Consider the following 15,755-nt stretch of genomic DNA (forward strand, 5'->3'; position numbering starts at 1 on the left):
GAAGAGGTTCAGATGAATGCCATGACCTCTACCATAAACTCTGAGAGTCACTGAGGCCCTGTTTTCCTTTGCCACCTGTAGTTTTAAATTGTACATTGTATGAATTGTATGCCAATAGCATTACTGTGAGTTATGTGTAATACATTTGCCTTTTTGATCAGTAGACATTTTTCTTGTGATAGTTGGCTTTTCCATGGAAATAAAAACAAACACAGTTTTCTGATTTGGAGAAATCAATCTCAATTCAGATAAGCATTTTGTAATTACAAGTTTCATAAATAATTACTTATTTATTAATTATTTTAGGACTGTACATAGTCTTCACTTCGTTTACTCTTCAGTTTTACACTTTCTCTAGAAAATCGATTTTTTCTTCCTAGTGAGTATTAAACTCTTCATTCAGTATAATGATAATACTTATCCTATGAATCTCAGAGAACATATTTTTATTTTGACTGTATATTTTATACTAATTATGTAGCCTGTTTAACCATCTTTCATATTTCTAAAAAACAGCTTACTATAGACCTTACATAATTCCTTTATATTTAGTAGAAATAATAAGAAAAATAGATATTTTAGAACAAGAATAATTTTGTTGTACTTCCTGCTTTTTTTGATGGGATAATAAGTGAGGGAGTGATACTAAATGAATATTTAGCCTACTTTGGTGTAGATATTTAAGGTGCCATTTATTTGGATTTATTTAGGAAAAGAAGATGTGCTTCTTAAACAAGGTCAAATGTATATGACAGACTCACAGGTAATATTGTTTCTTTTATTTAAAAAACATTTTAAGAAAATATTTGTATCTTTTAAAAAAGAGAAAACAGTCCTATGTATATATTTATTAAATCTGCATGCATTAAGTACAGATTTCATTATCAAAGTTGATCTTGCTTTCTTGAGTTTAATCAAAGCAGATTGCTGTTTGTGGTGCCCTCTAGAGTGTTTGTGGTAGTATTGGCTTAAACAAGATTTGAATTACAGTTTCATTGTCTTTGTTAATGAGCCTCTGTTATTATAGCAGTTAACTCTTCACATTTTCCCATGGAAGGGGGAAAACAGATATGACTAATTTTGAAATAAATTGTTTTGGCTTTGAAATGTATCCTTTCAATTAAATATACATTCTATGTTTTGGAAATTCACCTCTAAGTAAAGCAAGCTTCCAAGAGTTAGAGTATTGGCTTTTTTTCTTACTACTTATTTATCTATCTGCTTTAGGTCCTTATTTTCCAGTACGTTTAAGGTTTGTATTTCTAGAACCTTCTATAGCCTGTAGAACTGATGTATATTTGGGCTGTAAAGGCTTTTATATACCTTCTTTTGTGCAGTCAGAGTGAGTAGACCTAGGTAAAGTGTAAGGCCTCTTTAAGGTGGGAAATTCTAAGAGTCTAAGTGGAAGGAATGGTTATCAACTTACCAGTATTTAAGATTAGGTAAGTATGTGATTTTAATAAAATAGGCATATAAGTTATGAAGCTGTGTGTGTAATTTTGGGGGCAATTAAAATAGCCATAAGTCTAAAGATAATTGATAAATTAAAGGATAATTTGGCAGCAGATCCAGGCTAGGAAATTATTCCATGTTGTCAATTTTCTTTCTCTTGTTTCAGAAGAAGACAGTTTTCATTTAAATGCCCATTAAAATAATCGGATGTGCTCATGACACATGGCTTTTATCAATGAATTAGTACTTGTAAAGAGCCTTTATTGTAATAGGCTATATTGAGAAAATAAAAATAGCTAAATTTAGTCCTTCATGATTGCATGTTCTGGTATTTGGACTATTTCACTCAGAAGTTTAATTATACTTCCTCTTTTTGTCAGCACTTAAGAGAGGGAACAAGGTACCCTTCAAATTTTATATGACTATTATGTACTATATTCTAATTTATCTTCCTAAGAAAACTTGTTTCCTTTTTGTGAGTTGACGTTCTTTTGACAGCTCTTATACTAGCTGGGTTTATTTTGGTGGTATTTTAAAAATTTAAATAACATTATTTCAGAGTTAACAGTAAGGGTACTCAGAAGTCATATGTCTTATTAGAAGATAAATAATATGTAAGCCAAGCACTGTGGCTTATACCTCTAATTCTATCAACTCAGAAAACTGAGATAGGAGGATGATGAGTTTAAGGCCATCCTTATCAACTTAATGAGGCCCTAAGCAACTTAACAAGACCATGTCTCAAAATAAAAAATAAATACATAAAAAGGGCTGGAGATGTAGTTCAGTGGTTAAGTACCTCTGGGTTCAACCCTCAAGTATCCCCCCCCCCCCAAAAAAAAACAGCATCTGCTAAATAATTTGTAATTCTTAGTACATCATATATCATAAAACATAGAGGTAAATATTTTTTGATAAAATTGATATTTTTGTTTTATAGGTAGGAATTATGAATGGGGAAAGAAAGAGAAAATAGAGCCCAGAGACCACAGCTATTTTTCTTCCTTATTCTGCCAGAAATAGATTCAAGCATACAGAACTCCCAAAATATTTTGAGTATGTTAAAAAAAATCATATTCAAAATTGCTTTTCTTGCCGTAGAAATCAGTGATGTGATTTTTAGTCCTCAACATACCTACTTACTCTGAAAAATCCTTTGACTCCTGATGATGTGCAGCCTTTTCTACAGTTTGGCAAATAAGAAATCTTTGTCTTCTTTAGACTTTTGTGATTGATGCCTTGTTTTCCTTTTCAGTGTACTTCCCCAGGTATGCCAGCTCATATGCAAAGCAGATCTATGTTAAGACCACTGGAGCTATCTTTACCCAGTCAAACCTCATACTCTGAAAATGAAATTTTAAAGAAAGAGTTAGAAGCAATGCGAACCTTCTGTGATTCAGCAAAGCAAGATCGACTCAAGCTCCAAAATGAACTGGCTCACAAGGTGGCAGAGTGCAAAGCCTTAGCATTAGAATGTGAAAGGGTCAAGGAGGACTCAGATGAACAGATAAAGCAATTAGAAGATGCATTAAAAGATGTGCAGAAGAGAATGTACGAGTCAGAAGGTAAAGTGAAACAAATGCAGACCCATTTTCTTGCCCTTAAAGAGCACCTAACCAGTGAAGCAGCCTCAGGGAATCACAGAGTAATGGAAGAACTGAAGGATCAGCTGAAAGACATGAAAGCAAAATATGAAGGCGCATCTGCAGAAGTGGGAAAGTTAAGAAACCAAATCAAACAAAATGAGATGTTAGTAGAACAGTTTAAGAGGGATGAAGGTAGGTTGATAGAAGAAAATAAGCAATTGCAGAAGGAATTTAGTATGTGTGAAATGGAACGAGAGAAGAAAGGAAGAAAGGTCATGGAGATGGAATGCCAGTTAAAAGAATTGTTAGCAAAGGTGGCCCTTTCCATTCCAACAGAAACATTTGAAAACATGAAGAGCTTATTATCAAATGAAGTGAGTGAGAAAGCAAAAAAACTGGCAGAGATGGAAAGAGAATATGAAAAATCACTTAGCGAAATTAGACAGCTGAAGAGAGAACTTGAGAACATTAGGGCCAAGTTCGCCCAACACGTGAGACCAGAGGAACATGAGCAGCTCAAGAGCAGGTTAGAACAAAAGTCAGGAGAGCTTGGAAAGAAGATCACTGAGCTAACACTGAAAAACCAGGCACTACAAAAGGAAGTTGAAAAAGTTTCTCTGGATAAGAAGCTCCTCAACCAGCAAGTACATAATCTAACAATTGAAATGAAAAATCATTATGTTCCTTTAAAGGTAAGTGAAGAAATGAAAAAGTCACATGATATAAATATTGATGATTTGAATAAAAAGCTTTCAGATGTAACACAAAAATATACAGAGAAGAAGTTGGAGACAGAGAAATTGCTGATGGAAAATGACAGATTAAGTAAGAATGTTAGCCACCTGGAAACTGTGTTTATACCTCCTGAGAAACACGAAAAAGAGATAATGGCTCTGAAATCCAATATTGTTGAACTTAAAAAACAGCAATCTGAACTTAATAAAAAATGTGGTGAAGACCAAGAGAAAATTCATGCACTCATGTCTGAAAACACAAGTTTGAAAAAGACTCTGAGTAGCCAGTATGTACCAGCCAAAACCCACGAAGAGATTAAGACTGCCTTGAATAACTCTTTAGATAAAACTAACAGAGAATTATTTGATGTGAAGAAAAGCTTTGAAGGTATAAATCAAGAATTCATAAAAATAAAGGATGAGAATGAAATTTTAAAAAGAAACCTGGAAAACACTCAGAATCAAATAAAAGCTGAGTACATCAGCCTGGAAGAACATGAGGGAAAGATGCGTGTTATGAACCAGAGCCTAAAGAAGGAGCAGGACGCTAATGCTGCGATCCTGACCAAGTACAACCAAGGCCAGGAAGAGATTGTGACACTGCATGCTGAAATTAAAGCCCAGAAGAAGGAACTTGATACAATACAAGAATGCATCAAGCTAAAATATGCCCCAATTATCAGCTTTGAAGAGTGTGAGCGAAAATTCAAATCGACAGAGAAAGAACTAAAAGAACAGCTATTAGAGCAGACACAGAAGTGTACTGTCAGAGAAGAAGAGGCCAAGAAAAGCAAGCTAGAGAATGACAAGTTAAAGAAGGAGATTTTCGCCCTTCAGAAAGAGTTAAAGGATAAGAGTGCTCTAATGGTGAATTCCCGTGAAACCGAAAGAGCATTAAGCAGAAAAACAGAAGAGCTAAACAAAGAGTTAAAAGACCTGTCACAGAAATACACTGAAGTAAAGAAGGAGAAAGAGAAGCTCATGGAAGAAAATGCCAGACAGGGTTCGGAGATCCTTGCAGCACAAAATCTTTTGCAAAAACAGCATGTTCCATTGGAACAGGTTGAGGCTCTGAAAAAGTCTCTTAATGGCACAATTGAGAATTTAAAGGAAGAACTGAAGAATAAGCAAAGGTGTTTTGAGAAAGAACAACAGACGGTGACCAAACTGCATCAGCTGTTGGAGAATCAAAAGAACTCTTCAGTACCCCTGGTGGAGCATTTGCAGATTAAGGAAGCATTTGAGAAAGAGGTTGGAATCATGAAAATTAGCTTGAGAAAAAAGGAAGAAGAAAGCCAAAACAAAACTGAAGAAGTCTCTAAACTCCAGACCGAGGTTCAGAACACTAAACAAGCATTAAAGAAATTAGAGACAAGAGAGGTAGTTGATTTGTCTAAATATAAAGCAACAAAAAGTGATTTGGAGACTCAGATTTCCAATTTAAATGAAAAACTGGCCAATCTCAATAGAAAGTATGATGAAGTATGTGAAGAGGTTTTGCATGCCAAAAAGAAGAAAGATGAAAAGGATTTAGTACATTTCAGCATTGAGCAAGAAATCAAGGATCAGAAGGAACGATGTGATAAGTCCTTAACAACAATCACAGAGTTACAGAGAAGAATTCAAGAATCTGCTAAACAAATTGAAGCAAAAGATAATAAGGTAGGCACAGTATAGTCTGTGTGGCTATGCACTGAAAACCCCAGAGCAGGACGGCCAGAATAGAATGGGATTTTTTAACCATAGAATTCCACAGACAAGCTGACAAAGTTATTAAATAAGTACCCCCTTTTTGTTATGACTATTGATGTGCAGAAGATCCTGAATTGAAAAAAAAAAACACAAAAATCAAAAGCATTTTTCCTAATGTTCCTTGGATAGTACAGCCAAGAGTTGAAAAAAATACTGTGATTCACTGGCTTCCTAGAGGAATAGTCAGAATTCAGTGGGGCCAGTATATAGTGCCCCTCCTTTCTTATTGAGTTGAATACTGTACATTCTTTAGCCCCTTATTCTCCTTCCTAAAGCCTATCCTGTCCACTCTAGGCTTCAGTAAAGGGTTCATCTTCTAGAACTCATATTTTGTTTTGGCTTTTCCATGCATTTAAAACATTTGTATTACTGCATTAGAATTGTGTGACTGATCTTTCCAACCAGCTTTGAAGAGCAGGGTTTATAACTTAATTTTCTTTCTTCTCTTTCAATCTCATGGTACAATTTACAGAATAGGTATTCAACAATATTTTGAAACTGGTAGTCACATAATTTCTGCTGTGGACATGAGATGAAGATTGACTACAGTTTTATCTAATCAACAAGTCATTATTAAGTGCCTTCTATATGGCAGCTGCTAGGAACTAGCAATGAGTAAAAGCAGATTCAGACCCAGCACTCCTCACTAGAGAGGTATAAGTACAAATTCTGGCACATCTTTCCATATAATTCAGAATGTAAATTCTCTAACTTTGTTTGGAGGGTGGTTATGAATATGATAGCATATAGTTTAATAGTACATGTTGTCATTTATTGAGCATGTACTAGGTATATATTTATGACCTCATTGATTTTCTTGACTATGAAAGGTTTTTCACCTTTCAAGGCTCAGAAAAATAAAGGAAATTAGCTAAACTTTCCACATCGAGTCTGTCTGACTTCAAAGTCTGTGCTCTTTCCACTTCTCTAAAGAGCCTCCCTATTTTTTTTCTTTCTTTACACAAAGTAGTCTTAATAATACAACTTCCGTAAAGAACAGGGTACACAAGTTAATTTTAGAAATACATGAGCTGTGTTCTTTTACATTTTACACTTTGTCAGATGGAGATGCCTCTCTGTTTCAAACATTGCCTCGAAGATAGTTTCTGTACCTTCATAGATCCTTTTTTATTATTTGAAATCAAGACTAAGTTCATTCTTAATCTTAGGATGTGTTATATTCTTTAATTTGATACTTTTCTAAGAAATTTACTGAGAGGAATTAAGTCAAAGAAATGCAAATAATATGTTGTATATATTGTTGATAATGATCTTTGCAATATTTCTACCTCATTTTTCTGGCAAAAAAAGAATAAATGTCTCAAGTAAGGATTGATTTCTGTACAAAGGTGTTTGTTATAAAGAATAAGTAAATGATATGCGTTTCTACCATGACTTTTTTCTCTTTTTCAAAAGATAACTGAATTGCTTAATGATGTAGAAAGACTAAAACAGGCGCTCAACGGCCTTTCCCAACTCACATACACAAGTGGCAGCCCCACCAAGAGGCAGAGCCAGCTGATTGACACTCTTCAGCATCAAGTGAAGGCCCTGCAGCAGCAGCTGGCTGTGAGTACCAGACATACAGGCCTTGGCTGGCAGCTGTCTGTCTTAGTTTGTGTGTAAGGCTTTTCTGGAGAGCAAATGGATTTGTAGCTGTGTTCACATCTAAGAATGTAATCATTTTTGCCCCAAATTACCTCTGTTGGGGGCATAATAATATCATTTATTTAGTGCCTAATATATGCCAGGCACTACCTTAAATACTTTACTTATTTTAAGTATAAAGTTTTCTTTATCAGTATTCTTCAAACAGATTTTATTCCCACTGTTTGATTCTTAAGAAAACAAAGATTAAAATACTTCATGTTTGGGATCATAGAGCTGGAATTTAAACTTGGGATGACCAGTTATCAATCTAGCATCTTTCTCATGCAGTGTGTGCTCTAAAATATTGGTCTACTAACCTAAGGGAAATTTTCATTATCTTCTATCCTTCCAAACAAAAATAGGAATTCCTATGCTTTTATGCTTTATAACTTTAAAGAAGGTATCTGGATTTAGAAGTCCTTAAAGATGGGAGCTCTGGTGTTAGTCCTGCAACTCAAAAGTGAGTGGCATGGAACATTCCCTTCAATCTTTGGCTTCCACATCCATAAAATAGGATGAGAAGCCCCTTTTTAAATTTTTTTTTTTTTTTTTTTTTGAGACAGGGTCTCACTAAGTTGTCTGGGGCTTTGCTCAGTTGCTGAGGCTGGCTTTGAACTTGTGATTCTCCTGCCTCATTGCATCCAGCTTGTTCACATTTTTAATTGAGCTAGTACACATTGAATGCAAAGTAAAGCATGACCTAGTCAAATGCAAATTGTTGCCAATGTTTTCCTATTCTGTAGGATTTGGTTATGAATTGGTTTTGAATAGAAAGAGGTTATTGCTCATAATTTAGATCTGAAATGTCCCCCAGAGGCACATGTGTTAAAGACAGTCCCCAGCTCCATGCTTTTGGGAGATGGTGAAGACTTTAATAGGTGAGGCCTAGTGGGAGGTCTTCCAGTTATCAGGAGTGTGTCCTTGAAGGGGATACTGGGACCCCCAGCCTGTCCCTTCCTCTCTGTCCTGCTATGAGGTGAAGAGTTTGTTCCCCCGTGCATGCCCTACTATAATGTGTATGCCTCACAATAGGGCCTGAAGCAGTGGGGTCTTCAACCTCTAAATGAGAAATGTCAGATACAGAATTAGGACTGTAATACCAGATTCGGAAGGACAGGGTTCTGTCTTCATCTATTTGTGTTGCTATAACTGTAAATAACAGACTGGATAATGTCTAATGAACAGTAATTTATATGGTCTGTGGTTTTGGAAGTTGGGAAGTCCGAGGTCAAGAGGCTGCTGCAGATGAGGGCCTTCTTGTTGTGTAAAAGCGGGGCAGAACGCATCATGTGTGGGTGAAACGCATTCTTCATCAGGACCCCACTCTAGTAATCCAACTCTGTGATAGTGACATTAGTCCATGAATGAGGGTAGAGTCCTCATGATCTAATCACCTCTGAGAATTCCCCACTCTTCACACTGTTGCATTAAGAATTATGTTTCTAACAGAAATTTTGGGGGACACATTCAAAGCATCCTTGTTTCCCAGGAAGGAATAATTACTGGTGGAGTGGGAGCCTGTTTCAAGAAAAGAGTATTTGGCCTGAACTTAGAAAATAGATGGTGTTTGGTAGGCATAAGGAAAATAGAGGGTCTTCTAGGAAAAGGAAATAGGGTGAAGAGCCATGGAGAAGGAGTGTAAGGTGGCATGGCCCAGCGCAATTGAAAAAACAGACAAACAAAAAAACGCCTTGCCTGAATCTTGAGGCTAATATATGAAGCCAAATTGTGGAGGACTTTAAGAACCAAGCTGATGAGTCACTTATAAATAAAGAAGTGCCACTCAGAGTGTTTAAACTAAAAGGAGGTGAGGTAAGAGCTACCTCAGTCTTGGAAGCATGGTAGGGAACCCAGGTTGGTGACAGGGAGATAAAATGAAAACTTTGCCAATAATGCAAAGCACAAGTTGATAAGTGTCTGGCAAGTTCATGCAGTATATGTAAACCAAGACAGTAAATTCATGTTACCTAGGATAAGTGGTATTGCTTTCATGATGAGTATTCTTGCACATTCATTAGAGAAGTTTATCTTCTTTCACGTTATGGAATTCAGTGTCTGGTAGGTCCCAGGTGGTTTGTTCTAAGAAGAGTAGCAGAAGTCCTTTGATAGGTTGCTATTTTGTAGCATCAGGCCCGAGGAGAGCATTGTCACAAGCCTCCACATGTTTGGAAATGTAAATGCTGATATTCTGATATGTCCCATCTTTCCATATTTCTAGGATGCCGACAGACAGCACCAAGAAGTAATTGCAATTTATCGGACACACCTCCTTAGTGCTGCACAGGTGAAAAACTATTGCTCTGTTAGAAAGGGTATTGTTTGAGAGAAAATTAGCTTTTATTTTCAAGTAAATTCATGTAAAAGTAATTGATGTTTAAAGTAGCTGTGTCCCATATGCTTATTTAAAAATAATTGTGTTTCTTTTAATCATGGCTTGCATATCTCCCAGAAAAATTTACAAAGCTATATGGCAACACAACAACTTAAATTTAGTGTTGTCTCCATCTGCTTGTCACTCATTTTTTAGACAGTTTGGCAACATATGATGGCAGAGCACATTAATAGTGTTGCTAGCTGGAGATAAAGCCTTGACATCCACACGTGGCTGTCAGCTGAAAGAGGAGAGTGGAAAGGGCTTCATATGTTTCTTGGTAGCTTAGGAGTATTTCTTTGAAATGTAGAGAATACTAGAGAAGTATGAAGAGGACAAAGAGGGCATGCGTAGAATAGTGATAAGTAAAGAAAACTTGGTCTATTAAGAGATTATCATATTTATTGAGCCTTAAATTTATTGAAGCATAAGCTTACAAATTTTCTTCTTTAGGGGTATATTGAGAACACTGTTTCTTTTTAGATCATATCAAGGAAATACTTAGCATATTAAAATATATTCTTAATGCTCTGTATGAGCAACATCTCCAAAACTGCACGAGCACCATCTCTAAAATTCTCAGAATAGATTTCTCAGGAAGATGTGTGTACTACAAGAGACAAATGTTAGAGTGACAAGTGAGATACTAGGAATTATTTGGATTTGAAGGGTGTTAGGGCACACTGTTAAAATTTTTTAAAAAAGGGGGGGGGGAATGAGTGTTGAGAAGAAATTTCAAATGAAGACCACTTTTAAAAAGAGAACTAGATAAAATAATAAAAAGAGAAGTCCTTTATAATATCAAATTCCTAAAATCAAAAGTCCTACTATTTCTGTAGGTGGAAGGGGAGTCGCTGAAAAAGAATGAAGGGTCTAATAAAAAAAGGCATCCATACTGCCATCTTTTGAGTAGATGGAGGATAACCTGAGATTTCAAAGTTTATTGTAGTTATTAGAAAAAACTGTATGTGGACACCTGAATGGGAAGTTTGGAGGGGAATGGTAGAAGAGCATAGAAAATCTGTGTTAGAGAGGATGTGAAGCACACTGGTATTGGCCACAGGAGGAGGAGCTTGCTCTCACTGAAAGATGCAACAAACTAACAAGCCTTTCCACTTAGTATAATCTACATTTCTGAAATTTGAGATTATTTTCTACTGAGTCCTAATGAAACATAACAAAAGCAATTGGCATTTGAAATAGTCTTGCCTTCTGGCATCATAAAGTTAACTAAGAATTCAGTTTAGTCAACTGTGGCTAATGTTTGAAATTTAAGCATCCTGCTGTTATAAAAACAGATTTCAGAAGCAAAACTTTATATTAATAGAAGTGTTGTGCTGAAACCTATTCAAGTATTTCAACAAGGAAAAAAGAAAAAAAGAAGTAGAGGATTGTTGAAAGCCCACCATATTGACTCATTTAATGAAGTCTCTTTCTACTTTTTAAAATCTCTCCTCCCCTCCCTCCTTCTCTCCCTGATTCTTTCTCTTCCTTTTCTTTCTTTCTTCTTTCTCCTTTTCTTTTCTTTAGTACTGGGATTGAACCCCGGGTTCTCTATCACTTTGTTACAATCTCAGCTTTTTTTTTCTCCCTCTTTATTTTATTTTTTGAGACAGGGTGTGTTATTTGATCCTTCTGCCTCAGCTTCTAATAGCTGCAATTACAGGCATGTACTAGCACACCTGGATAAAGTGTTTCTTTTAAAATACAAATCACATCAGGCATACACCTGTAATTCCAGCTACTTGGGAGGCTAAAGCAGGAGGATCTCAAGTTCTGGACCAGCTTCCAGAATAACCCAGAAAGACCCTGTCTCAAAAAGCATTGGGGATGTAGCTCAGTGGTAAAGCACTCCTAGGTTCAATCCCCAGTACCTCCCACCTGCGCTCTCACCCCACCCCCCCAAAAAGGTCACTGTGCATGTACAATGATGGTCAACCTACTCAGTAACAGGGGAGATACAAATGAACAAAGGGAATTGTTTTTTTTTTTTTTATCTGTGGGATTGGTACATATTAAAAGATGACAACCCATAGTGTTGGCCATAGTGTGAGGGAAATAGGCATTTATATCCTGTATGGATGGAAGTATAAATTGTTATAATCTCCGTAAGAGGGAACTTTTGTAGTACTTCACAAAATTAAAATATGAATCAGCTCTTCAACCCAGCAATTTCTTCTCTAGATATTTGTCTGTAAAGGTTGGAAATACATTTAAAGTATTTTCATCTTTAGGGAAATAGGTAAAGAAATTTAATACAAAGAGAAATTATACAAATATTGATTAAGTAGCTCTAGTGAAAGATGTCTATGACACTAAGTAAAAAAGCAAGTTGTAAAGTGATATTTATTTTCTGATCACATTTCATATGAAAACATAATGTGAGTATTATTTCCCCTCAATTATTTAGAAAATTATTTAGGAAAAAAAAAATCCTCAGCAGTGGCAGCAGCAGCAACAACAATAACACAAATATGTAGTTGACTTTGTTCATTTGGACCTTAAGCTACCAACCATTTAAAGCCATTATTAAAAAAGAGTGAGAAGCTTGTCCATTTGTTTTCTGTAATAGATGTTAAAATCAACTAGTGCATACTACTTATTGACTTTTTTTAAATTTTCACAATAGAGCTGTTCTTTCTTTTCCATTACTTCCTGTAGCCTATCACAGTGGTGAGGGTTAGCATGGTTTAGCATGGTGGTGAGGTTTAGCATGTGGTCAGTCACAACCTCTTGGGCCCTGCGATAAAGGCTTTGACTTTCGATATCTATGTAAACAATGATGACATGAAACGTTTCTTTCTCTCAGGGTCACATGGATGAAGATGTTCAGGCAGCCTTACTACAGATCATTCAGATGCGGCAGGGGCTTGTGTGCTAGCATTAGTACCGAGCAGCCCCAGTCTGACTTCTCCTCCTGGTGCTGAGCATTCTGTGTGCAACTCTTACTCTTCTGGGCCTGACTCTGCTACTGGAATTAAAATAAAATATATTTTGTTTCATTAATAGGGTTTTTTTTAAGATGAGTATGTTACTGAGTTTTTCAATATCAAGTTCAATCTTATATTCTATATATGTTTATTTTACAGTTTGCAAACCACATAACACTTTGCCTTGCACTAACTACGTACCTTTGAGCTACTTAAAATATGAGCCATCAGAGTGGTTCCATATGAAGAGGGGTTAGGCAGGAATATTTGTTTAAAGATTTATTTAAGAGAAAGTAATTTGTTTGGTGACTACTTTTAAGTGTATCAAAAAGATCTTTTAGTTGATCCTGAGCCTCATGTAGTTTTAAGGCATGCATAGTAACTTGGCTGGCCAAGTTCTGTCTTTATTGAGATAACTTAATGAGAGACTTTAACTTCTTTTGGAGGTACAGTATTTTTCTTATGCTAATAATTTTTATGCCTTTTAAAGTAAATTTCTTTTCATAAACGTTTTGTAGTGCTAAGTTACATTTAGATTAAACATAGGGGTAAAATATTTCAGGAATTTATAATAAAGTTCCTACATAATCTTTACAATGATGTCTTAATTTTTTTTTTAACCTGTGGTGACTTTTGTTACCACAGTATTTGGAGAAAAATGATATGCTAGATTTTAAAGTGTCAAAAAATTTATAGACTTTTTTTGAGCAGTTACTTTGACATTTGCTGCTGTATTATATCAAGCTCTCATTATACATGCATCCTCCAGATGTTTCATACTTATAGGAAAATTATATTAATGACATTAATAATGTGAAATACAAAATTAGTATTAGAAAATTGATTTTCAAAGACATTTTAAGTTAGACAAAAGTGCAGTAACACAGTAAACTTTATAGAGAGCAAGAAAATAATGAAATAGGACATGTTTATAGTAAATGATATAACTGTTTTTATTGATTACATCTCATTAAGGAAAGTTTATATGTTATTTTTATTAATATTTTATTTACCATTCAGACCAAAAATTTAGCAAATAGCTGAACAAAGTGATCATTTTGGCTGACTTTTCTTTAATTGCAAAATGTGCCTTAGCAAAGTCTTTCACTACCCTGAACCAGACATGTTTGTCCCATCTCTGCATAATGGGGAAAAAAGACCATCAGAATAGCTTCTCAAACCAAAGAATAAGCCACTGTATTTCTTCAGTATAGAAACAATGGTGAAAAATCAGAATTGGATTTATTTTTAATTCTCTAGGTAGACACATAGTTTACATAAGCAATATCTGATTTCTTTAATTATATACATTGTTGTTTTTTATCCTGGGTTCTGTTTAGTGACTTTTAGGTCACCATTGAAGCTCAACAGTGGAGCAAAGTTCTAGACTGAATACTTGAATTCAGTGTTGTATTTTTCTTAATAAGGCGGGAAGGGAACTTTATGTGTATTTTATTTTGTCTTCAACCATCAATAAAATATTTTCTGTAGAGTATTGTTTTGAACCCACTCCTTATAAAAATTTGGAACTAGTTCATTTCCAATCTTTGAATATTTGGAGTAGAAAATGAGGTCAAAATTCAGAATGGTAATCATTTTCAGTTAACTGTCTAGAATCCTTTTAAGCTAATCCTGTTGTCTCACCTTTTGATATGAAAGGCAGAGATTGCATTTATAACACTGATAACTAAAGCCTTTTATTTAGTAAACAAGTAGGACATAGATAATGGATAGTGCTAATCTCTCTGCCATTCAGTGTTCAGAAAGACTGTGAGAACTGAATTTAGGGCCACATTCAGAGAATTATTGTCTACAATGTTGCAGGTGCCCTCTAGGATAATGACTGAATTCCTGCTGCAGTGCAATCTTTTATCCTTTAATCCTTAGTTTCTCTTATCGCTCTTATCAGTCCTGCTTCATCAGAAAAGCTAATTCCCTTTGACTGAGGGTCAGTGTTTTGATTAAAATTAAATATTCATGCAATAAACACTTTAAATTATAGTGACTTGATCACTAGCTATACCTGCATTGTTCTAAAATTTAGTTTAGTCTGTTATGGTTTGAATCTTAAATGTTCCATAAAGGCCCATGTGCTAAAGGCTTGGCTACCAGCCTGTGGTGCTATTGGGAAGTGATGGGACTCTTGGGGGAGGGGGTGACTACTGGAAGGAAGTTAGATCACTGGGGCATGCCCTGGAAAGAGAGACTGGGATTCTGGTCTCTCTCCCTTTTCCCTTCTCCCTCCTCTATGCTTTCTGACTACTATCAGGTAAGCAGTTTCCTCTGTGGCCCTGCTTCTGCTATGGTGTACTACCTCACCACAGGCTGGAAAGCAACAGGACCAAGCAACCATAGACTGAAACTATGAGCCCAAATAAACATTTCCTATTTTTAAAGTTGGTTATGTCAGACATTTTCCCATAGCAACAAAAAGCTAACAGTCTTTCTTATGGCTTGCTTTTTATTTAAAACCTTTTCTCTTGACCCTAACCAAATTTTATACAGTTTATTTATTTTTGTTTTTCTAAATGCATTGGCTTGTTGCTGCTTTAAAAATCTTGTGGCTTTTGAACAAAATCATTTCTCCCCAAGTGTTTACCAGCTTTTCTCTAACAAGAACCTTACCTGCCTGAATGGCTCCTGTTCTTTAGCTTGCTTTTTTCAAAGTCGGAAAGGGAAGAGTTTCAAATTAACTTTTGGGGTTCATGATGCTGTATCAGTACCCGCTTACATGTATGCCAAATTTGACTCAACAGTTGTGAGCTTCTCTTGACTTTTGCTTCACCTGATGGAAAAAAAAAAACTACTTATTGCCTCCTTACTTTCCTCATCCAGAATTCTGCAACCTTGTGGTGATTTTTTTTCTTTATGTATGTTCACCAAAGTAATGGAATGGCAGTACTCTTACAGCAAGATCTGGCTTGGACAGGAATTGCCTGTGATGAACATGTAAAATACAGCAGCATATGGTTGGCAGAGAAGAAAAGAATCTAGATCTTACTTCAGCCCCCTAAATATCATAAGTTAATTTGGTGTGGGGGGGACAACAGATGAATAAGACAGAGTTTGCACCAAAAAATAGATTGTACACTAAATAGAAAATGGAATGTAGAATAGTCATTTCAACTCCCATTTCATTCAGTGATGTCCCCAGCTAAGCTGGATCTGATACTTCGTGGTTGGAAATTCAACTCTTTTCCATGTTTTGAGACAACCTTGCAGATCAGTGTCTCTAGGTACATATTAACCTGCTTTTTAGCATGGTTTTTGGTTTTACTAC

General features: G+C 35.6%; 1 protein-coding gene across 3 annotated transcripts in view; it reads left to right on the forward strand.

Moving 5' to 3' along the window:
* Uaca (uveal autoantigen with coiled-coil domains and ankyrin repeats) overlaps positions 1-13,970 on the forward strand; it is a 97,018-nt gene extending 83,048 nt beyond the window's left edge. For all 3 annotated transcript variants that reach the window (XM_015480474.2, XM_048793245.1, XM_048793244.1), the window contains 5 exons: positions 711-763; positions 2,708-5,434; positions 6,941-7,093; positions 9,393-9,458; positions 12,355-13,970. In XM_015480474.2, the coding sequence (XP_015335960.1) occupies positions 711-763; positions 2,708-5,434; positions 6,941-7,093; positions 9,393-9,458; positions 12,355-12,426 (3,071 nt within the window). In that variant the 3' untranslated portion in view covers positions 12,427-13,970. The remainder of the gene's footprint in view (positions 1-710; positions 764-2,707; positions 5,435-6,940; positions 7,094-9,392; positions 9,459-12,354) is intronic.
* Positions 13,971-15,755: the final 1,785 nt, after the last annotated feature.

This window comes from Marmota marmota, unplaced genomic scaffold (assembly GCF_001458135.2).
Source record: "Marmota marmota marmota unplaced genomic scaffold, marMar, whole genome shotgun sequence".
Lineage (NCBI taxonomy): Eukaryota > Metazoa > Chordata > Mammalia > Rodentia > Sciuridae > Marmota > Marmota marmota.